The sequence below is a fragment of the Triplophysa dalaica genome, chromosome 9, assembly GCF_015846415.1.
Source record: "Triplophysa dalaica isolate WHDGS20190420 chromosome 9, ASM1584641v1, whole genome shotgun sequence".
Classification (NCBI taxonomy): Eukaryota; Metazoa; Chordata; class Actinopteri; order Cypriniformes; family Nemacheilidae; genus Triplophysa; species Triplophysa dalaica.
The window spans coordinates 16,042,694-16,068,176 of NC_079550.1; the positions used below are offsets into that span (position 1 = coordinate 16,042,694).

At 38.7% G+C, this 25,483-nt stretch overlaps 1 protein-coding gene across 13 annotated transcripts in view; it reads right to left on the minus strand.

Moving 5' to 3' along the window:
* Window positions 1–2,213: 2,213 nt before the first annotated feature.
* The window catches only part of msi2b (musashi RNA-binding protein 2b), a 224,939-nt gene continuing 201,669 nt past the window's right edge, over window positions 2,214–25,483 (minus strand). For 3 of the 13 annotated variants that reach the window (XM_056756450.1, XM_056756448.1, XM_056756444.1), the window contains 3 exons: window positions 17,165–17,344; window positions 12,232–12,386; window positions 2,214–6,926 (listed from right to left, as the gene is read on the minus strand). In XM_056756450.1, the coding sequence (XP_056612428.1) occupies window positions 6,882–6,926; window positions 12,232–12,386; window positions 17,165–17,344 (380 nt within the window). In that variant the 3' untranslated portion in view covers window positions 2,214–6,881. Of the gene's footprint in view, window positions 6,927–9,230; window positions 9,308–12,231; window positions 12,387–17,164; window positions 17,345–25,483 lie in introns of all 13 variants that reach the window. The other 10 variants (XM_056756457.1, XM_056756455.1, XM_056756453.1 and 7 more) reach the window with 6 other exon arrangements.

The following is a 25,483-nucleotide window of genomic DNA, read 5'->3' on the forward strand; positions in this document are numbered from 1 at the left end:
GCCTTAAAGGTAGTGCAACTCTGTCTTAAATATACACCAGAGAACGCAGAACTCCTCAAATGAGTTCTCAGGAGAAAGCTCCGGCACCTGCAGTCATTTTTCAAACAATTTAATTGGTTTACTTTAGTCAGCTGATACCATACAAGCGCTTTGTTGTCGGGCTTCAGGACACAAAGGTCTCCAGGTGCAATTAACCCCATTGTGACATCACGGCGTCTTTTTGGGTGTTTGGTGTGTTTTTTCATCTCTTCGAATGAAGGAATTTATTCAAAGACCATTTTGCTGTATCACTAGATGTCACAAACACCTGCACATGAGTACATAAACGACACAAAGAGATTCCCTGCTGTACGTAAGGAGCTACACATGCTTTAAGACGAGCTGTTTGACAGAATAGCTGCTTTTTCCCTCAGATTGAACAGGTTGGAATGCAGTGCTGAAAGTTCTCCTGTCTAAGTGGTCTCCTGATAAGAGGGAAGCTGAGAAATCTCTCCGTATTTCTCTCCTGGCAAACAGTGAATACAATGAGTCATGGCACTATCCAAAGGCTAAAGTGAAGTGTGTGGGTGGACAGCTACAGTGATAGTAACCATGAAGAGTGCTTGCTCGTCCCGCAGTCCCAAAGAGAGAGAGAGAGACAGGACGGAGGAAGAGAGGAGAGGCGGCAGGGTGGAAGATGGATTTCCACACATTTATAATAGCTGTCACACCTTACATTCAGCAAGGCAATTTCACATTTGAGAATGGGACAGCGACTCAAATTAAAAATGACATTAATTTCTGCCAGCCTGCACGCATTGCATTTTTCATCCCGGTTAAAACACCACTTGATTAGACTCCGGGAAGCACAAACGTAGCCTACGACAATACCGATGTCTGATTGGATTCTGTGTACAGTACGACCTGGCATTGTTACAGAAAGCTTTTTCTTAAAACATTTCTATATTTGTTTTCTGGGAATGGTGTTTCTATAAGATTGGGAAACAAAAGAAGTCCAAATCGATATGTAACTATTGTACCACAAATGACTTGTTTAACACATTATAGACATCTCATTCCGTTTCTCAATTTGACAAATAGTGTTGTGTCAAACTCTGCCTTTCAACCCTGTACCTGATTTAATTATTCCTCATTAATTCGTTCGTGGGAAGTAACTTTAACAATAATAACTAGAAACTAACATTTGGATCCCCAAAGGCACCCTAAAACTGAAATGAGAACTGAGAACTTTTTTTTAAAGTAACTATATAAGAAAAGACCTTCTGCAGTTATTAAGTACTTTTACAACAAATCATTACCTCCAAGAACAAGATGAGCTTTTATTCAAATCAAATACAATAGCATAATGTGCTTCATTAAGTGTGCACTGAAAATCTGTCTTTTGTTGTAATTTTTGCACAAATGACGACTTGTGCTATAAAGATAATCTATTGTTCAACATGATAGTTCAGATATCTTAACACTTCACAGTGAGGTCTACTATTTATCCGTCCCAGTATGCCAGTACTGACAATAACCACAATATCAATACCCATGACATTTATATGGTGTTAATATATATAATAATATCGTAAATAATCCTATGCCAGTATCTGGATGACACATTAACTTTTTGTTTCATTTTATGACTCTTCTGTGGAACAAAAAAGAAAATATTTTGAGAAATGTCTCTGTAGTTGTGTGTCTTACCAAGGGAAGTTCACAAGGGTCAGTGCTGTTTGATCACCAACCTTCTTCAAAATGTCTTCTTTTGTATCATACTGGTTTGGAATAACATGCAAATAAAATGATCTTCATATTTTTTTGAAAGGTCCCTTTAAGGGCCATAATGATTACAAATTCCATCTGTCATGTGAGTGCAATTCAATAGCAAAAATAAACAAAATAAGATGAATTTGGCTGCTAGAATTTATTTTCCAAAATGTCATGGATAACAGGGTTATATCGTTATCATGAATTCTTTGGGTCACAATAACCGTGATTTCGTGACAGGCCTAATTCCATCATACTGCATGTGTCTCGAACGATGCAGAATAAACAATTACGAAAATAAAAAGAACTTACACAAGAGCTTTTGGGCTCTGTATTGAACTTTGTGCATTTTAATCGTTGTGCATGTTCTGGCATACAATCTTTTGCAGGTATATTCATTTCTTTTGAATCACAAATCAATAGCTTGACAAAGTTGAAAATAAAAACCATGAGTGAAATGGTTCAAAACTCTTTTATTTATTTTATTTATTTATTATTTTTTTGTATCTTTTCCAGACAAACACATTGATTTCTGGACCACAGTAGAGGATGGAAACCTTTCACAAACATTTTTATTATTATTATCATTATTTGAAAATACAAATATAAAATTATACTTTCCACATCTGAGATGTGAGAGACCCCCATCCACTTTAGTTTATTTTACAACAGGGCTTGAGCAAGCCATACAAGAGGACCTGAAAGATGCTTTCAGACGTCAGTCCGTTCAGTCAGTTCTCGCGGTAAAAAGTCCGTTAACATTAAAAAATGGGCAAGTGTTAGGAATGGGCAAGGCAATCTGCGAGACTGAAGCCGCGTGAGAAAATGCGAGACCGAGTTGCCAAAAGAAAAATGAGAAATAAGACCACACCTTGTGATATTGTGCTAACTGTATCGCTTCTAATGAACATTCCTGTTCAAAACCTAACGTTCTGCACCTAAACTACTAACCTGCCTCCAGTATCATCTGTAGCTTTCATTACTCTTAAAGAACAAATGACCAAATGACTCGATGGTCAGCGAAACAGTGTGCGAGTTAAGTGTATGTAGCTCAACGCCCATTTCTGTTCACCTACACTGATGATCGATGAACGTTTATGAGCCAGTTTCGATAATTTGACAAAGGGATATATACACTATACATATATATCTTGTAAATGCACACAAGTATACTGTACACAGACATGTAGAACGCTTTGTTGCTTTTGTAGTGGGATGATCGTTTTGGCCATTGCCTAGCACTTGCCACAAAATTCAAGTTTAAATGGATACGGTAGTACACCCCCAATAACCCCCGACACCTTCCAGGTCGTTTCTTTTTTTCTTCTTCTTTAAAACCAACAATTTTCCAATGATTTAACTAGTCTAGCAAGATGTGTAACATTCATCCGCTGTAAACTGCTGTCCATGGAAAACAAAATGGTGGCAACAGAGCCATGCTACCTTAAAGTCCAAGCTACGAGGTCAAATTAGGAATTTAAAGAAAAGTGATCTAAACGATACAGACCGCAAAAGAGCGTTTTAAAAGGTTGCCAGCCTTCATTTTAATCTAGAGCCAAAGTCACGTTCTCATTTGATATAGAGAAAATGTGCTTTATCTGCCGATGTTTAAGAATTGAAGAGTGTTTAGCTACGTGTAAATGCTTTCTGGGCGATTCATCATGTATCTGAAGTCCAACTAAATACAACAGACCACCTAGTTCTTTAAAGAACACATATATTACAATTTACGTCTTCAATAAGAAAATGCTGTGCACAAATTTCATGCATTACATCATCTTAGCAGCAACCTCAAATTTAGCTCGAATGTATTTAATAAACTTTAAGAAGTCATGCAGTCGTTCATCAAAAGTTGTGCTGTACTGTAGATCCGATGAACTCACTCTGAGTCTCATTAAAAATTTCCCTTACAAAGGTGGTAGAATGGCTCATGTTTGATATCCCTGAGAACAGATGTGATTCAGGAATACAGTGTATTTAGACTAAACAGGTTTGACGCTGGAATTACACTAAGTGATGCTTAGCGTGACATCTGACTAGAAAGCACTACCGCTGTCAAATGTAAATGTTGAATTAAAATGGAAAGCTGGCAATGCAATTAAAGTGTAAGAACAATCATAATGTATTTTCAGGATCAAAGTGACTGAAAACTGAAGCTATTAAAAATAAATCCATGAGTATTTAAAAGAGGATATTTTCGATGAGTCAATATCAAAACCTATGACTGTTTTATCCACATCTATCATTATTAGGCTAAATCGTAATTACTGTGTTAGAGCTTACAAAAAAATATGAATTTGTCATTTTTGTAATAAAATCCACGTCTGTAATTATAGCTTGCGTCCCTCTCGAAAAAGAACGAACGTAAAACGGTTTTGCATATCTAGCGTTAGCATTTAAGGTAGTATGGCACACCCCTTTAAAAACATTCAAGGGTGGGGATCCAATTAATGCCTCGGTTACAATTCTGTCGTACAGCAATTTCTTTCTCCTAGATTTCATCAGTGAGAGCTTTGGTTAGTTGAAACCATGTGAGACCAGCAAAACAGTGGAACAAAAAAGTAGGAAAAACAAAAATACAGGAAAAAAACCAGAAAGCAAAATTACTATGAAAATAACGCTCTGCATTTTTTGTCTTTAAATGATTACAAAGAGAAAGTTCTATCCTTACTGGTCCTACAATTGCTAATGAATACCTCTACACCTTAACATTAAATACGATACACCTACAGCTACTCACTAAAGAGAGAGAGAGAGAGTGAGACAGATATAGAAAGGGCATAAAGACAAAAGGAGTGTGAGAAAGAGGGGAAATGTGATAAATACCAACCAAGAAGTGTATAGACCACTACACTGGCATCAAGACTCGTTTACAAGGTAAATTCATATTCCTCTTTTTTTCTTTTTCATATTTTTTGTTTACACACTACTAAAATACAATGATCAACAAAAGATTACTGAATGGGGTGATAGGGAATGAAGAGATAAACAATTGATAAATACAGTACATAATATCTGTATTATTGTCAGTTATATTTAGTATAATCATTAACATCCACAAAAATATTGATAAAAATCCATCCCTATTTAAATTCAAAACATGTTCGGGATTTTCTTTCTTTTTTTGTACGTTTGTCTTCTCGACAGCTCAAACAGTTAGCACAAAGTTCCCCTTGCGTTTTTTTATCATTATTACTTGATCAAGTTTCCTTCAGGAGAAAGAATCCAGCATTCCTCCTCACAACTGTTAGTTTAGTGAAACGCAAAACAAACAAACAAACGGAGTTAAATAACTAAAAAAAAAAAAACAGCAAGATCGAATAACAGCAGACATCAGTCGATTCATATTTGTAAATATCATTCATGTTTCTAAATGCCATTTGTGTCTCAATAAAATCCAGTCCCCACATGTACAACAAATGTGTGTAGCAGCTACTGGTTTCAATCAGTTTCAGTGTTTCTGAGGAAATTAACTATTGCTACCAATAAACGCATCTGTCTTCTCCGATATCTATATAAGAAAATCCCCGGAAAGAGATTATTTAAAAGTACAGTCTTCAAATCAATGCAAGCCATGACTCAAGATTCATGAGTGTGTGGAAAAAACGTACGGTTTCCACAGCGATCCTTCACGTGACCCATGTTAGAGACTGTCAGTAACATGTGCAAATAGAAAATGATAAAATCTCTCTCACAGTGCAATGATTGACTTTATTTCAAAACAACGCTTTAATATCTTTTTATTATCTGTCTTAGCCTAAAATAAATTAATTTGTACTTCTCCTTTAAAGTAATTCTCACAGGACTGAGGTAATGGTATAAAAGATCTGTTTTCCTAATCGTGTTTGAAAATATTGCCTTCGTTGTACCCAATCCAGGCATGTAGAAATCTTGACATGTGGACAAACTGTGGGAACCGAAGCCACGTTGTTCTTAAGAAACGCTAAAACACAAACTCTAACATAAATGTGAAATGTCTCGACACGATTTAACATCAGGCTCGTCGAAACCGACGAAAAAAGGAAAAGAATGTGTGCTTTGGATTTTGTGGTGATTTTTTTTCTTTTATCACAATGTTGATTTGTGTATACCTTGTAAAGTATATTCTCTTTGTAGCTGTGCACATTTTAACGTACTAGCTAATTCATATGCTGGTATGACACCTGCACAGTTGTAAAGCCAACAGTATTTACAAAGCGTGCTAACAGTGTTTGATTGGAGTTCGTCCGTACTGGGGTAAAACACGGCTTTTTGTGCTACAGATGGATCTCGGTTACTGCATTGAGCCTCAAAGATTATTTTTGCGCTGACATATTTCAGCTTGCGCACAATACGACCTTTATGACACCATCACAAAAATATGGTTCTCTCTCAGAAACGGTTTGATGCAGTGAAGAGAATATTTACAGAATCGTATCTTTTTAAATCTCGTTTCACAAAGTATTAAAAGGAAAGCTTTTTCTTTTTTCTTTTATCCACAACAAAAATGACATTTATAAAAAAGGACTCTGAAGATATTGTAGTCCTCTTATTGCCAAAAATAGGTAATCATGGTTAACAAGACATCACACTAAACATATAACGGAGCTACTAAGATTTTTTTGAGTTACACACTCATTGCGGTTTTAGGCTCGAATTGAAACCTGGTGTGAAATGAAACCTGAAAATGCGCTAGACGAGGGCTGTGAAATGAAACTGCTATTGGAATATCACAACTTCAACAGAAAAAGATACACAACCAAAAAAAAAACACATCAGTTTTACATAGTCGTTCTCATCAGAGAACTTTTGTGAACAATGAAGAACATCTATAAAGAAATGTCGTTGCTTGACTCAACGTGTGCACAATAAAAGATGACTAAGAAACTCTTTAAAAGGGAGAAAGAAAAACGACAAAGGAAAACAATATTAAAATCCTACTTCAAGTTAAGGGGCTACACTGGGATCATATATTCAAAAGCCAGTTTTCAATAATAGTACAGCAGATTGTTTCGATGTTTTTTCTTTTTTTCTTTCCGAGATGTTGCAGACGTTTCGTTTGTTCATCGTGTGGAGCATCTCAGCTTCCGAATCCCATCCAGCGCTGTAGTGCTTGAAGTTTAAGGGCCTTTACCTGTACACAGAACCAATTAGAAACTCCGACCAGTCTTCCCCGGGCCTCCTGATAAACTCTGCTGGAGCAAACAGAGAAACGTCTCAAAATACAGAAATACATTGTTTCACTGAAGGGGGTGAACATGTGCTGCATTTGAGCCATACTGGTGCCACAATCTCTTGTGGAGATGTTACATTTTGTGAATTTGTCTCTCGTCCGATTTTCTTTTATACATATGATAAAAATGTATTATTTTTAGGGCTGTCAAAAGATTAATCGCGATTAATCGCATCCAGATTAAAGGATGTGTTTACATAATATATATCTGTTTACTGTGAATAATAATTTATTTTAACACACACATCTATGCACATATTTAGGAAAAACCTAAAAATAAATTCAATTATTGGTAAATATAAATAAAAACTTGTAAATATTTCCTAAATATGTAAACATGTGTTTGTGTTTGTATTTATAAACACAAAATTAATATGCTCAGTACACAGACATATATGATGTAAACACAAACTTTTATTCTGGATACAATTAATCGTGTTTAATATTTTGACAGCCCTAATTATTATAAATGCATATTACCTTTTACTAACTAACAATTAGTTATTTAATAATTTAACAATTAATAAAAAAAGTATTACTTATAAATCTTATAAAAATGTATAAAAATGAAGAATGTATCAATACTAATGAATATGTAAATGCCAAAATTTTGTGTAGTTTACAAGAATTTCTAAAACCATTTGGTTCAGTCTAACTAAAAAACTTGAATGGTTCTAGAACATAGAAGTAGTGATAAACGCATCACTGCTGGTACACAGTAAATCTAGTACAATCGTAAACCAATAAAACATAAACTGTGTATCGATTCAGCCCAGTGGAATGTGGGACAACAACAGCATTTCAATTGAAGAAGATGTTATATAATTCACTGTTACAGTCACTCGAAAATCTTTTCATTAAGACTTTCTGACACAGGAAATTGTTCAGGCAGAGGCTCAGATACATAACACATGGGAATGCAGGCATTATGGGGCTCAGGAGTTGACATGACGCATGTGTGCATATGTTAGTGTTTAAAGCATGCAAAAACTCTCTGGACGTCCAGCCAGGCAGGAAATGAAAGGTTAAGAACCGGCTTCTTCAGAATCATCCCGATGCTGTTGCTTTCTCTGACTCCTGATCATGTGTTCTTCAATCAAACGTTTGGAGCATCCATACATTTTCTCTTCAATCTGTGCTCATTTAGTGCTTTAGTGTTTTACAAACCTAGCAATTCTACCTTCTCATTAAATCAATCATCTGTTTTGCCTCAAGGACAAAATGAGAAGCTATTTAGGAAGATTATGGCCATTTGACTGCAGTGCGCAGGCCTCTTATACAAACTACAGGTCAATGGTAAGTACCATAGAGCCGCAAGCTGTAATAACACTGAATGCGGCACACTAAAGAAAACAGGCCGAAGAAATTTTGATGGACATTACACTCTGAAATAAAAATCCTGCCATCATTTTCTCAACCCTTACACTTATATAAGCTACATCTATTGAACTATACCATTACCGGAGTATATTGGGACAATGATATATTTTTTCAGACGAATAAATACACATCCACTGGATATTAAGCAAGTCCTTACCGACTTCCCCCCCTTCTACACGCAATCACAAGTGAGCAGTGATTACGAAGTCGCATTCTTCCCCAAAACCTGATGAATGACATCAGATGGTACCTAAGGCAACAGATTCTCGGCATGCTCCGAGTTCAAGGGCTCAGTTCCAGGTGCGCACTAATCAAAGCAACAACACCTGCGCATATTATCCAAATACAGCACTTCAGTGGGATTGCAGCGCCGAGGATATCGCAATAGAACTGCGGCAGTGAAAGAAAGCAACCGCGCGGTTTCGAGTAGATCCACTCGCAGACATCGCGTGTGAAAAGAACAGTCGGATGACAGGCAGGCGTGCGGAGGATGAAGGAGCAGGTAGTGACAAATCAGCGCATGGGGAAATGTGTAGCTGCCACACTAACAGTGTTTTTGCGAAACGGAAACGGTTTTAAATGCTTTTAAAGGGCTTTTAAATGTAAAATCAATAATAAATAATACATCTGCAGAGGAGACTTTTGAAAAACACTTTGCAGCGTATTAAGTTGAAATTCCCTTGTCTGGGATGTTAATGAAAGCCCTGTAAAAGCCTCATAGCGGCTTATGAAAAATAGAAGCGAAACACAAATTAAACTTAAACTGAGATCAAATGAGAGGGAAAACGAATAGGCAGATGGAACAGGAAGAAAATAGAGTGAATAGATACATGATCATGATGGAACAAATCAATAAGGTTTGATAAATAGTACAGGATATATCTACCTCAAATGAGATGGCAACCAACCACCTGTTAGGTTTCAATGGTATCCATTTGTAAAAGCTGTCGCAATCAAAGGACCCTAAAAGTGTACAGTTAGTAATGCGTCAGTATGAGTGAAGAGCTTAATACGTCTACCACAGGTCAGTGTATTTCAATTGCATTATTTTCAGCATGAATGAATTTTCTTAGATACACATCATGATTCTCTTGGTCTGATGTAAGTGAACAGTATATCATAATAATAATGATAATAAAAACATCAATATATAATAAGTAATAATAGTATCCAAATACAATTTTATTATAATACTAATAACAATTATTATAAGTATTATTATCATCATTATTATTATGTTATAAACAATAGTAGTAACTATTAATTTTATCTTTCATATAATTATTAATTTAAAACGTATTATTCAAATAATAATTAATAATAATAATAAGTATTCTTATTATTACTATATAAATAATTGGTAAAATATTGAAATATTTTTTTTAAGAAATATCTACAATCCAAACAGCAAACTTTTGAATCATTAAGTGTATTGATAAAAGTAAGTGTATATAAGTTAAAAAACGATTTACATATTTATTTGCACAGGATCTTTTACATTCATGCCAACAATAACAACATTATTAAATCCATCAGAAATCATAATTCATGCTTTAAAATCCTAAAGCCAAGAAAAAAATCCGTCAGAAATCACAGACGAGTCTCATTATGCAAAACTGTGAACTTGACCACTGTCAGGTAGGGAACACGGACGATGAGGACACGTATCATTTTTATCAGTTTGTTAGGAGGCAACAGGGGTTAACTGAAGTAATAGTTCATGCCAGGCCAGAAAAAACATCTACCCCCTCTAGAACATTGTCAATCAGCAGTTAAGATGTTCTGAGGGTTTGGGGCCAACCTAAATTCGACTCTATTTAGGTTAGAAAAACTCTGAAAGTCAAGCGCAAAGTGACACTGTTTTTCAGAAAAATCCAGTTTAGATGTAATGAGTGCCCGGCCTGTTTTGCACGCCATACTTAAGGGCACGATAGAAAAAAAACTCTGGTTTCCCTCACAAACAAGAGATTTGAGGGGAATTCAAAGCTAAATGAATCAGAGGCGCAATAAACAGCATCCTTACGGCCGTAGGCTCTTATTCATCTTTACGGCAGACCTTGATGCTTCCAAACGGCAGTGGGGAAAAACGGCCAGAGCTGGTTATTCTCTTGGCGGCCTGTGATTTAGCCGGCATCCCTCATCAACCCCCCTGCGTGCCGGCCTCTGCCGCTCTATCTCTCCACGCCGTTAAAGGTTAAAAACGAACGGGCGGAAAAATAATGAGTGCCTATGGCTTCAAAGGGCAATACAACATTTTCTTATGACAGGGGCTTCTCACAAGACTTTATTATTGTCTTATTGATTTACATATGCACTTTGTGTGGAGGACCTTTCAAAGACTTCTGCTGGTATGCCCATCATCCGCGGGACAAATAAAAAAGCCATTGTGCGCGAGAAACAAAATACCGGCTTGAATATGAGAGAAGAACTAATTGTGAGATTTCTGTCCTGCCGTCTGGCACATGAACAAAAGCACCCTGACACATCACACTGTTGCTGACAGCCGGTACAAGTTCACAGTTTGTTATTCTGAAGTTGACAGAAAGAGACAGAAATGCTGGTGGGAATGTAGAAATGTTAGCAATGCTAAACCCGACGCTATCTACCTTCAGCTATTTGCCAGGGCACCTGCTTTGCGCTAATGAGACCGGCATTTCACATTTTTGTGCCTTTCGCTGTTTTTACAGCCTTGTTCTCTAATAATTAGTATCGGTAAAACATGCACATCTATCATAACGCTGTACCCATTTCAACCTACAGTACTCCATTCCAGATATTTATTTATCACTCCCCCACTTATATATCATTATCTATAGGCTGTCTTTCAGATTACAAATCAAATGCTTTTAGTCTTTTTAGTTGTATTAGAAATGCATTCATTTTGGGAGCATTTGTGACCCTGGAACACAAAACCAGTCTTAAATAGTACGGGAACATTTTTAGTAAAAGTGAATTGTATGGGTCAAAATGATCGATTTTTCTTTTATGGCAAAAATCATTAAGATATGAAGTAAAGATCATGTTCCATGAAGATATTTTGTAAATTTCCTACCTTAAATATATAAAAACGCTATTTTTGTGAGCGGATTGCCTGCCACAGTTCCCATGATTAACAACTTCATAGGAAATTTTCTCAATATTTAGATTTTTTTGCACTCTCAGATTCCAGATATTTAAACGGTTGTTTCTCAGCCAGATATTGTCATATTCGAACAACTCATACATCCATAGAAAGCCTATTTATTCAGCATTCCGATTATATAAAAATCTCAATATCGAAAAATTGACCCATAAAACTGGTTTTGTTGTTCAGCGTCACATTTCAGCTTTCATTAGCCAATTCAGGGTGCTTGAGTCCTGAGGGAATTCCCAAAATAGTCGTTCCACTTTTGTGTAAATTTCATATTTTAGTTGTACACTGAAAGCGCACATACATCTGGCAGAGGTCTATTAGATGATCTATAAGATATATTTTATCATTGTTTGCTCATCTGCGAGACATCTCTCAGACGTCTGCTGTCAGATGTCACATAGACATCTAGAAGATGTCTTTAAGATGTTCGTGATTTAGAATCTATGTAAAACTGCTCTTTCGAAGACGTTTAGCTGATGTTTTTACGCAGCATATCTTTTCCAGATCTTACAGACATACCTATGCTATCTGGGTAAAAACCTCTCATTATCTAACCCCACGCAATCTAGTTTAACCAGGGCAAACTCACCTCCGTAACGTAACCTGAATTACGATTATTATACAACAGCTCAATCAAATCTACTGCAGAGGAAAACTCTAAAACTACAATAGCAGCTACAGGACACTCAGAGAGCTAACATGAGCAGGATGCAAGAGGTGGGACAGAATGGAGGTTAACACATTGGATACTTACAGCAATGCTGTGTCCGAAGCCGGAGCCAGGCTGGGGACTAGCAGCGCTAATGTAGTTGCCCACACCGGAGTCCTGGCTGGTCGGGCCATACAGGTCAGCCACTGGCCCGGGGCTGCTGGCTCCAGGGAAGGCTCCAGGCCGGGGTGGGTTGGTGCCTGCCGGAGAAGCGACCGTGCCAAGAGTAATGTGAGCAGGGGTGCTAGACGGGACTGCTGGTGTGCAGCACCACTAACAAAGTGAGCACAAGCATGCACGGTACATACTCAAAGCAATGTCTATGAGGAGGATGTGTGTATATGTCTTAAGTCTATAGTATCTTTTCTATACACATTCTGTCATAATTTACTCACCCTCATGGATTTTACAACACTTGAAGTTTCTTTATGTAAAATGAAAATGATGTTAATTTGACAGCAAAAGCTGTCCAGGCTGGTGTTTTAAAAGAAAGTGACCACAGCCAAAGATTTTCAATAGACTATTAAAGTGATATTTCATCTAGAAATGAAAACGATGTCATTATTCACTCACCCTCTTGTCATTTGCAACCTTGACTTTCTTTCCACCACGGAACACAAAAGAAGATATTTATAAGAACGGTGTTAACCGAGGGTAAGTAAATGATGACAGAATCGTCAATTTTGGGGTGTCTACCACTTTAATTGTCTAACTTTGAAAGATATAAAGAAAGCCATAAAGAGACTTATGAGGATGGCAACGTAATGAATCCAGTATATATATTTTATTTTGGGCATTTATAATCTTTTATTGTGTAAAAGACATATGCACACATTGGAAAATGGATGCTAATAGGAGCTTAGCATCAAGCCTTGCGCCTCTGTCTCATCTTTTGTCATTCATGCAAATGACGGAACACTTATGTGTGTCGGTTGCATCTATTCATCATTATTCACATGGCATGCGTGTTCAAGCAGGAGCTCAAGCAGGTGGTTAAGCAAGCACATAAAAGATGGACCGCTGCGGTATGGAGATGTTTTCCATGGAAGGTCCGAGAGGATTTTTCTCTGAGGGCGCCTGAGATGTTTAAGAGTTTAAGAGCGAGAATGAATCATTTCCTCGCAGGTTACCATCATTACCATAACCTCGACCCTCTCCGCTCGCATAGGCTCCCTTTCCCCCAATCTCATATCAAGTGCTCCACGTCTATCCTACTTCAAATTTGACTGCCAGCTCTCCACAGTCCCTCTCTGAAAATTGCATGGGGGATTTTGCCACAAGACTCCCTATCTAATCAACACCTGTCATTGAGAAAGTGGTCTCTCTCTCTATCCCTCTCCTGCATTTTTTTTTAAATATACGGCAGTGATTATCTGGCAGTTAGCGTCAGGGGACTATCAGGCCTAGCAGCTGCCCGGAAACCAGAAAATTGCTGAGGGTGTCTTGGGTATGACGCGCTAAAGGAACAGAGTTGTGAGCGCGGGTTTTCAGAAACTGAAGACTAGAAAGCGAACTTCGCATTATGAATGTGAGCACTAAAAAAAAACAGAGAAAATGAGCAAAGTGAGCGAGGGGGGCTTTGGGGGGATATTACAATTAGCTTAATTATATCAGAGCGCTTGAGCCATGGCTGTTGTCATAAACAGATGACCCCTTCATTTCATTGCAGTGGAGAGGCGAATTATCGAAAATAAAAACAAATGCGCGAATTAACTGAAATGAAAGCTCTTGGAAACTTTAAGGCCCCTTGCCGCGCCGCGCTCATTTTTCTCCTACGCACGGCCCTTTATGACACTTCCATTAATAAGCGAATATTAAATCAAGTTCCTTCACACACCGAGGCCTTCAGCTTAGCACCCATTCAAGGGGGGAGTCTATCATCCAAGCAGCCTCCAGAAGGCTAAAAGGTATCTGTGTGAATAGAATATTAGCCCAAAAGGCTCATGTGAGAGAACATATATTAGAAAGAGGGCAATATGCCACTGTGGGTAAACCGAAGGAGGAATACTCGCACGATTAATCTGTTTTTCACACAAATGTGTAGACAGACAAAAGAAGAGGTGAGTGCTTCACAAGTCAGAGCTCTCACTTCTAAATGTCAGTGCATCAAAATAGAGACAGCGACTTCTAGGGATGATGGGAAAGAGCGGTAGATCTGAGCAGAACGGAGAATGGCTGTCGCTAACGTACCGCCTATGAGTGGAGGATGCTTTTGAATGCAAAATATGTCACATAATAAGCAAAAAGTCGCCAAAATGACCGTGCCAGTGTTACGTTTTAACACAGTTTACAGTAAAAGTTTGTTTTTGATAATGTTGATGACATTTAGTGATCAAAATTCATCAGGTCTTAAAAAATGTACTCATCAACAAATCTTTATACATTAAAAATGCTTTTTGACATAATAACATATCGCTTTATTGCTCCCTGAACTCTCTGTAAGTCCCTTTGGATAAAAGCGTCTGCTAAATGACTTAACATAATGTAAATATATCGACAAAACCATGACCATACCAGACCAAACTTTGAGCAAATTTCTTTAAGTTAAACTTAAAGGGATAGTTCACCCAAAAATTAAAATTCTGTCATGAATTACTTGGCCTCAAGTTTTTCCAAACCTGTATACATTTCTTTGTTCTGTTAAACACAAAGAAAGGTATTTGGAAAAATGTGAGCAATTGAGGTTTCTGGGGCACCATTGACTACCATAGTAGAAACAATGACATTGGTAGTCAAAGGTTCCCCAGAACTGTTTGCTTTCCTAAATTCTTCAAAATAAAAATGAAACAATATTAATTCTACTATGATAGTCAATGGTGCCCCAGAAATCTCAGTTGCCAACATTCTTCCAAATATCTTTCTTTGTGTTCAACCAAACAAAGACATTTAAACAGGTTTGGAACAACTTGAGGGTAATTCATGATTGAATTTTCCACTTTTTGGTGAACTGTCCCTATAAAACGTTAGAGTCAAACACGGAAAGCAAATGAATGAGATAAACGCAAAACTACACCAGTTTCACTAAGCAAAAAATAAAATGTGGGGACGGTGCTCATTGTGTTAGAATTTCAACAAGTACAAGAGTAAAAAGGCTTTAAATCTAGCAGTGTGTCCAACAATGTCTTTAGTATCAGGCTTATCACAGGTTGTCCTTATCTTGAAATAGTGTCATCACACAAAATTTGTACGCAAATGATCCGGATTAAAGCATTCACTCTCAAAATCCTTTGTCACCAATAAAATTCTTTCTAAAAGATTAAATGACAATGACAATGACAGTACCGGTTACGACTGTCTTTCCATAAAACTCACAGTCTCTGCAGAATCCATCAATAGATGTGCTCATTAACAGGCACTGAAACTGTTTTCGTGGCTTGACTGTGCTGTGAAACTCATTAATACGCATTACCAACTATTATGGATTTATTTCAAAAACCTCTATTATGTACCATGAGTGCATTTAAGAAGGTGCAATCATTTAAGGACCTCTCCTAGATGGAAAGGTGAAGTGTTGCAGTAAAAGGGTTAAGTGTATCCCTCACAAAGCTTGAGGAAAAGAAGGGAAGATTAGAATCGGTTTTCTCCGATACTGTCAATGTTTCCTAATTGGGACATGAAGAAGATACACCCTGAATTTTGCATCTGCCCCGATTAAACTATGCCTCCATGTCTGCAGGACAATTTATTAGTTATTATCATAACCCTTGATGGCACTTTTTTCTTGTTAATTGCCAAGATATCATAAATCATAAAGACTGTGTTCTTTAAACGATAGACCACTGAATATAAAGCGAACCTTGTTGTTATTTAAATCAAGTTCAGTGAGGTGCTACGTTTTGAAATAAATGTGTTGTCAGAACAAGAATTTCACCATCCATACTACAAACTTCACTCCATTTCACTCTTAACAAGTAATAATTATTTGTGTATTTACTCACCCTCATGTTGTTTCAAATCTGTATAAATTTCGTTTCTCTGATGAACATAAAGAAAGATAATCGAAAGAATGCTTGTAACCAGACAGTTCTAGGCCACCATTGACTAACATAGTAAGAAAATTGCTTTAAAATTGCATATTAAAGAAGATATTTTGAAGAATGTTGAAAGCAAACAGTTCATGGCCACTTTTGAGTACATTTGTCATTTTTTCTCCAGTGGTAGTCAATGGTGGCCAAGAACTGTTTGGTTAAATGCATTCTACCAAATATCTTTCTCTGTGTTCATCTGAAAAAAGAAATGTACATAGATTTGGGACAGCTCGAGGGTGAGTAAATGATGACAGAATTTTTTTGGGGGGTGAACGGTCCCTTTAAGCTACAAACTCGAAATGTATTTCATTGCACATATTCTATTCAATATCTAATGCAAAGACCAATTCCAAAGGTGTCCGAATACTTTTTGGGGACATTGAAAAGTATACAAAACAGAAAAAAGAAGTCAAAAATATGTGATATAAGTCCAAATATACGATTGGGTGCTCAACAGGGCAAACTAAGAGACACAATTGACTTCCAGCAAAAAGCTTGTGATTTTATACTTATGTATATGAAAAAGGATGCTTGGATATCATCTATTATATACCAGCATGCTGACAGGTGAGCGTAATGGAGCCGATGGGCGTGTAATTCAGAAACGCTTGTGAACAGACTGTACTATGAGATATACACACGTAATGGCATATCTCCTTGTTAATTCTACATGGATTGTGACTGCAGTTAAATCCAGCTTGCCAAGTACATACAGTACATATCAGCGACCGCATATGTATACACACTCATGGACAGTGGCTCTATCGAATCAGGAGGCACGATGAGAATGCTTTCATCAAAGTCACGAACATGCAGCGCACATCAAGCAAACCGCGGGGATGCACGGGTCTCTTTCCTTCTCACTGTCTTTTGTTTAAATGAATGGCAGGGTGATGAGTCAACCGCATGAATCAAATCAATCATTGAATGAAGGAGAGGCGGGTACACACCTGGGCTCTTATACTGATCCGGGCTGGCCAGGTGCTGGAGAGGGGAGTTGCAGGCCGATGTGGCATGCTCGCTTTGCAGCAGCTGAGCCGCCTGGGGGCCCAGGGAGCCATAGTCCGCAAAGGAGAAGGGGGGTGCCCGTTGGTCGCTTGGTGAAGAATAGAAACCGTAATCGGGGAAGCCTGGGAGATACAGTACAGGGGAGGAGGAGGAAGGAGGAGGGTTGGACTCCGTCATTTGGGTTAATAGGATTTTGCATAGTAATGTTATGAGGCAATGCTTCATATCTAAATATAAAAATACATTTTGCTGTTTCCCCTCTTCAACAGTGTGCGGCTGTGAATGAATTTACAAAACGTAGAAATAATCTAAAAAGATGTTTTGTGCATGAGAACATGTCTGTACATGCTATTACTAAATACATTCTTAACTAATACATAAAATGCCACTAGAAAGTATTAGAATGTTATATATTAATGTCATTGCGTGTCCTGTTTTATGTTTAAAGTACCACACCACAAATTTTAAGCAAAGCATTATGCAAAAAATATATGGTTTGATAAATATAATTTAAATATAATATAAGATTAAGTAACAAAACAACTGAAACAGATCAAAATGAAACAAGTTTTTGGACACGTTTGGAATTCCTATTTTGGGACCAGTTGATGAAGTCATTTCAACAATGTTTAATTTAAGAAAGGACATTCACAACTTGCAAGAAAGTATCCAAATCCTTTAGGGACACTGAGAATCAAATCGAGAATTAAACAAGGAAAAGTAAATCGTTAAAGTAGAAATGTCAAATTGCGTGTAATATACTGTACAGCTAAAATATAGGAAAAACTAACAATTAAGTCTGTATATGAATAATACATTATTCACCTTTTTTGCTGTCATAGGACACATGTACAGTCTATTTGTCAACTACCCAAATATAATTACTATACCTATGCACAACTTCAAGACCAAACTTGGCTTTTTTGCAAGAACACACAGTTAGACGAAATAACCTTGTGTTTGAGAAGATCATCTGAAAACAGTCCTGTTTCCAGAACTGATGGTGTGTCATTAATCTGGTGTCCCTGCCGTTGTTATAGAGGTAAAAATATGACCGCAAGGCAAGATGTAAGAGGATGGAAAGAGCTCACATACTCCAGCCTAACTGCTAACAGTTAACAATTAGTCAATACAGACCCACTGCTAATGTTTTATATCAGATAAACCCTCAGCCCAGAGACTATGTCTCATTAGAGCAGCCACGCCGAGGCACTACATTCGATTCTTCTTCCTCCTCTTTTTCCTTAATTAGTTTCAGAGGATTTCAGATATACACAGTGAAACAAATGAGGTCTACGGGAGCCTATATTTAAACAGGGATGAGGGAGTAATAAAGCAATATAAATAAAGGAAAAAGCCAGATTGTGAATCACTGATCTCCCTGCTTTGACCTCCTCGAATCGCTTATTAATTATCTGTCTGCCCAAAACTCGTGTTTGCTTTCCCAGTGACCACAACAGTCATATCTACAACCTGACAAGCTCAATGCATGTTACAAACACAAATTGGCCAATGTACACCCAGGTTTAGGGGCCTTCAAAACAGTCTGGCACCAAAACCCAGATGCCTGCGATGAGTAAACTGAAACAGGCACGGAAACCCTCTCCTGCCAGTACCTACATTACCAAACGCAAATAAATCACAGATGCATCCCGACGTTCGAGCAGTTTCCCACTAACTGTGCAAAACTGAAGGAAATGCCTGAGGTACGTTCGGCATCTTCAAGTGCTCCGGCTGTCTGAGAGGAGAGGAAAGCCCACTCCAGCGCACACATCTTTAATCATTTAAAGGAAGCAAGCAAAAAATGCACTTAGGCTGAATCCATTTTTGATGGGCCTGTCTAATAGATGGGCGTCCTTGAGGTTCAAAGGGAACCCTGGACGCGCCTCTTAATTAGATGAGCTGCCATTCCGTCCCGTTTCTCCTCGTTCCTCCTAATTAGATCTTTAACAACAAACAAATGAAGACCTTTTACAAGCGCGCGCAAAGTGGGGGCGGAGGGGATCGCGGAGACGTCCCTTTGTCTACCGCTCCCCGGCCTGCTATACACGACAATGCCCCGGTCTTACCGCAATCTGCATAAATATTCCGCCGAGCGGGAGCCGAGGGATGCAAAACACGACATTGCCGTGTGTGCAACAAACACACCTGGATTCTTTGTTTGCATTGACATCGCAAATTAGACATGAAACGCTGTTCGTTTTATTGCGGTGGCAGGAAAGGTCTTGCCTAATAACAGGCTGCAGAAATTATGTTTATTATCCAGGTAGATCACGTAAATGACGGCGCTATCTGAAGCAGAGACGCCAAATAAAGCGCAGTTAAAAAGTGCCCATTTACTGTCTATAGAGAAAGCCATCTGGCGGAATGGGGCTGCTTGATTACCTTCGCCGGCTTATTCGCTCTCGGAGCGCATGCAAATGATTCACTTTGACCAAGTGGAAGCGCGGACAGAAAACGTGAAGCTAAATAAAAAAAAATTAAACATAAAAAGTTGCCACAATAATGGCTCCTTCACAACTGTGTTCCACGCTGCCAATCAGCTGGAGAATAGAATTCCGCAAAAAACCTTGTTTGTGTGTGTTTTTCCATTAATACGCACATATTTTCATACGAATTATTTCGCAAAGTACAACCCTAAAGTCAAGCGAACGCTTAAACGAAGCTTTTTTTCTCCGCAAAAACAAATCCCGGACTCTCTGTGATGGGTACCGCGGGCCTCTCTCCTTCACTCAAAGGGAAATCTAATTACTCTATAATGGCAGGTTTGAGGAGGGGGGCATGCGCGTGCATCGTTGACAGGTGATAGATGCGCAAACTCACTTCCACCGACTTGATGAATAGCTTTGTAGAAATGTGAAGCAGTCGTTCGCGGTGGGCGTACGACAGCGCCTTGTCTATTCATCATTACGCCTCCGTGCGCCGCTCAGAGGGCCTCGAACACACTCTGAGGTCGTGTCTGAACAGCTGGGAGTAGGTCATCCAGATGTGCCTTTGTCTGGGCAACATCTGCACCGAGCCCAGACCCCCCAGCATGCGTGGAGCGCCGTGTGTGTGATGCGGTGAGCTCAGAATGAATGCACACTGGAAAGTTGTCGACTGCATTATTACAAAGCCCATCTGGGTGCTTCAGAGATGTTGCTTAGATGAAAGCACTGGTTGCTTTTTAGACACCCCTTCCTACGGTTTTATGTTATTACACATAATGTCTGTCAGCACACCATCAAGAAATAGATAAATACATGAATACGTAAGTAAGAGGGCCTTTTATCAGCTGTTTAGTGAACAGAGAGTGGCAATTTGTCACGCTGTCAGACAAACAGTGATAGATGTTTTTGGTTTTTCTGGTTGTGTTACTCCCGGCTGCAGCGCTCCATACACAAACAACAGCAAGATTAAAATGGTCTTAAAATAAAAGTACATACAGTGTATATAATCTGGGAAACAAAGCCTTTCGACACAAAATTCAATATGAAAATTGTGTTTTTTTTCTTTACTTATCAAACAGAGATTTCCTCTACAAAATATTTGATTGTTTATGGAAATGGACAGTGACAATGTACTAAAAACGCCCTCAAGAAGCATCCTCATTTGCTAACATGTTTTTTTGCTAATAAAAAGAAATAAGTGCTAATGTTTTACTGTATATAGGTACAGGTTAAAGGGATACTGAGAAGTATCACATCATCATTTTTCTTTTACAAGAAAAATACACCAGCACGATCTAACCAAACATTAATAAACAAAAATGGGGATTCATGATCGATTCCAAAATAATTGTTTGTGTTTATATTTCATACCTTCGTGTGTTTGTATATTTACATGAATAAATAAATCTGCCTGCAGCAATATAAATAGAGTATTTGTGTTTAGGGCTGTCTAATGATTAATCACGATTAATCGCATCCAGAATAAACGTTTGTGTTTACATAAAATGTGTCCGTGTATTGTGCATATTCATTTTGTATTTATAAATACAAAAACATGAACATAAATGCATATATGTTTTTTTTTGGGGAGAATTATTGATAATTTAAATGGCATAGACCTGCACAAACCTAGAATAGGCTACAGACAGAAGCTTGGTGAGAAGGAAACAACTGTTTCCGATTATTTGGAAATAGAACACATACAAAATAACTATTAAATGCCCTTGGTCTGGAGCTCCCTGCAAGATTTCCCTAATGGGGTAAAGATGATCATGAGAAAGGTTAAAGATCAGCCCAGAACTACACAGAAGAAGCTTGTTAATGATTTAAAGACAGTTGGGACCACAGTTAGCAAGCAAACCATTGGTAACACGCTATTCCACAATAGATTGAAATCCTGAAGCACCTGCAAAGGTCCTTCAATCTTGGACGAGAACCTCCTCCCCTTTACTAGATCACTGAAGATGGGTCGTGGATGTTCCTTTAACATAATAAAGACCCAAAACATATTGCCAAGACAACCAAAGAGTGGCTTAAGGAGAAGCATACTAAATGTCCTTGTCAGAAAATCTGTGAAGGACACTAAAACTCCATTTTACTGAGCGACAGCCAAGAAACCTTAAAGTTTGACAGAGGAGTGGACTAAAATGTATCCTGACACATATGCAAACCTGGTGACCAACTATCAGAAATGTTTTCAACAAGGGTTTCTCCACCAAGTACAAAGTTATGTTTTGCTCGGGGGTCAAATACTTATTTCACTGACTGAAATGCAAATCAATTTAAAACCTTTATATCATTTTTTATATATATTGTCTCTATCAGTTCAAATAAATCTGCCATAAAAATGATAGACCCTTCATTTCTTTGTTATAGCAGGCAAGTTTACAAAATAAGTAGGGGATCCAATAATTATTTCCCTCACTGTATGCATGTATGTTTGTGTTTATAAACACTCAGGTAATATGCACAGTACACAGACATATACTATGTGAATATTCTGGAAGCGATTAATTGTTTGACAGCCCTAATATATATATATATATATATGTGTATACGCTACATTATATAAACACATTATTTTGATTTGATAGCACTAAAAAACAAACAAAAAAACAATAGAAAGAAACAAAAATGACTCTTGAAATAGGTTGGGTTCACTTTCTGCTTCAGCCTTGAGAGCATTACGTCAAAGTCAAGCTCAATCTTACTCTTAATTTCAAACAACCTTAACTGAGATTTGAATCAAATTATTCCAGGAGGTTCTTGAGATGAGCTCTGTGTTTCACTGAGACACCGACACGAAAATCTGTTGCCTGGCAGAAATGTGTAGAGAACACGAAAATGTGTTTGCATTGCAGTTTAACATTGTGCACAGTCGGTCTGCTACTGAACTGGGTGAGAAAAAAATCGTCCTCATTCACTGTGTGGATCAGACTCAGAACGCCTCGCACCTGACCTGTCAGCAGACTATTACCACAATTAGCCTGCTGATGTTAGCGAAATACTGCCATTTACAAAATCTTTTCATTGGGGGAACGGCGGAAAAGCTGACATTTCGCAATGTGACTTTCAAACTCTTTTTATAAAAAAGCTCAAGGACCACGGCCTGCCTGGGAAACAGCGTTACACACAATCACCCACTCCAGGCAGAAATGTCAGTAGCCCAGAGAATGGAAGAAGGGAATCCGAACACTCGAACAAAAACGCGACTATAAAAAGCACTGACCCTGCAATTCCATACTCAGACACATTATGTTTTATCTCTCGACCTCTCGATCTCTAGCATCTCTCTCCACTTGATTCCAATAGGCAGCACTCTTCCCCCTCCGCCGGATCCTCTACGAAGGTGTCAATAAACTTTTCAAATGCGCCTCCGAGCTTTGAAATATCTACAATTACCAACCTAATTTCCACCTTTGTCATCTTTAAAGAATTACCATCCCCTTTTTTGCCTCCAGAAAGCATCATTCTCAATTCAAAGAATTTTCTAGTCATACATAAGAGATATTATCATTACAACACGTCGCTCCTAGCAAGAGCCGCATCTCATAAGTCGTCTATAGATGTTTCATCACTATGCTTCGGAAATTACGTGCACGTCGAGTAAAAAAAACCCTGATTGTTTGAGCCAGAGCTTTCGTTTCCTAACAGATCGGAGTCGCGCTCGCACCCTCGCGCATAGGTGAAGCAGACGGGCGGCCGCAGGATGCTGAAAACACACATCTGTCTTCATCAAGGCCATGACAGACAAGTATGAAGTGCGTTTCATATTTGCAGCATGCGCGGCTGGCACCGTAGAGACGGCCTGGCCTAGATTGCACCTGCGGCCTGCCGAGACCGCAGCGAATGAGGCAGACACAGCTGCAGTCCAGTGGCTGTCCGTCAGGATACGACAGCTAATGGAGAGTGACACAGGTTTTCTCTGCCGTCCGCTTCTCTAACTCACACGCAATCCACACACACACGTGTATTTCAACCTCATCGTAGAAGAAGAGAGAACAGGGTGGACAGATAAAGGGGCGGCAATAAAAGAAGAGAGACAAGCCCCAGGGAATCGGGCTGCCCCTTGTCCAAGGGCGAGCGGAGGTGCTGAGGCTGTTAGGTGTACAGTTTCAGGGCGTGCTTTTGCGTGATGTTCAGTGTCAGGTACCTGCTGCACCTAGTGCGAGTCATCTCCCTCTCATTTGCCAAAAAGCTCGGAGAAATTGTTAACGCCTTTATGACATTTTCCTCGGTTCATTTTGAGACAGGCTGCATCTCTATAATTTAAATACAGCTTCAGCACTTCCTCTAACAACCGTATGTTCAAGCTCAATGGGTATAAAGAAAGAGGTGAATGAGGAAAAAGTACACTAAAATAAATAAAACACACTTAATGGAAAAAATACAAATGCTTATTTTTTCCCTCAGAATCCGAATTCAAGATACAGTAATATGTCTCTGCGGTTAATATTAACCTTCCCTATGATACTGTATGTACCATGATGCGCTTCTTCCTCATAACAAACTAACAGCTACGACCACCTTAGATCTACAGTTTCTACCCACATCATTTTTTAAATAAACTGCCGCAGTCAACAGATACATATGGGACCAGGGGGAGGAAGAACAAAGTAGAAACAGAGACAGAATTACATAAATGAAAGCCGAACAAGAAACTATAGGCTACTCGTGGTGGGAGGAATAAAAAGTAAAGCACAGTGGGTTATACTACATGATCAAATATAAGAAAATATGACATCAAAAATCTGAAACTCAAGATTTTAAGCTTGAGCGATCAAAAGAAATGGCCGAGAGAGGAAGAACAAGCCAAGGGTGAGATACAGCAGGTACTGGAGATAAATGTCATAAAGGCCAGAATGACACAGAAAGGCCACACCTACGATGGCGTCGTCTGCGGCAACCCCGAAGACCATTCACATTACACACACCGTTTATCCTAGCTAAAGTGTGTGTGTCATTTACTTTATGACCTTATCGCCAATAAATAACCATAAAAAGGAGCCGCTCTGGATGAGTCAGATCTGCGAAGCGTCAGGCTTTGCATAACCACATTATAATACCAGATCAAAAGCAGGTGGAGAAAGAGTAACAGCCCTCAGGTGATTGACGGAGATTATAAACTGCGGCGAAGACGATCCGCAAGGCCGCCCCGCGACGTCACGACGCCGCTCGAGTAACACGAGGCACTCCGGGCCCCGGAGCACGACAGCTCATCTGTCACACCGGAGCTTCTGACTTTCATCGTACCCTTGCCGGCAGGTTTGCGCAGGAGTTAACTGACTGACAGTCGGCACGCAAACACATCTCATCCTCCGCCTAGCAGCAAATGTATGCGCAGCAGGGGTGTATAAATTGTGCTGTGCGATGGAGATCAGTTGGGTAATAGATGATGAGGTTCTGGGAAAAGGTCATAGTTAAATGTCAGTGCTCTGTCTCGATGGCTTTCTCACTTCTGTCACAACGCAGCCATGAAGTGACTCCATCAGTCACAAAAGAGTGCAATTGCGCCATCAGCTTAAAACACCAGCCGTGGGGGGCGAGAAGGTGATAAAATAACTACGGCGGGCTGCTCAATTCCGTACTTATAAACCTGGTCCAACGGTCCAAATGATGTCCCTTCCTAAAACACAATGTACCCAACTATACAATCTGTAAATTGTGTCCGTTGGATTTATCATTTCAAATTTATAATGTGGCAAGCTGACCAAAAGCTACGCCAACACAAACGGAGATGTCTCGTGTAACTCTTGTTTTAAACTCGGCATCAAACAAGCTTGCCATAATTCACACACATTAAACAGGAATGAGATGCAGAGAGCTGTTTTT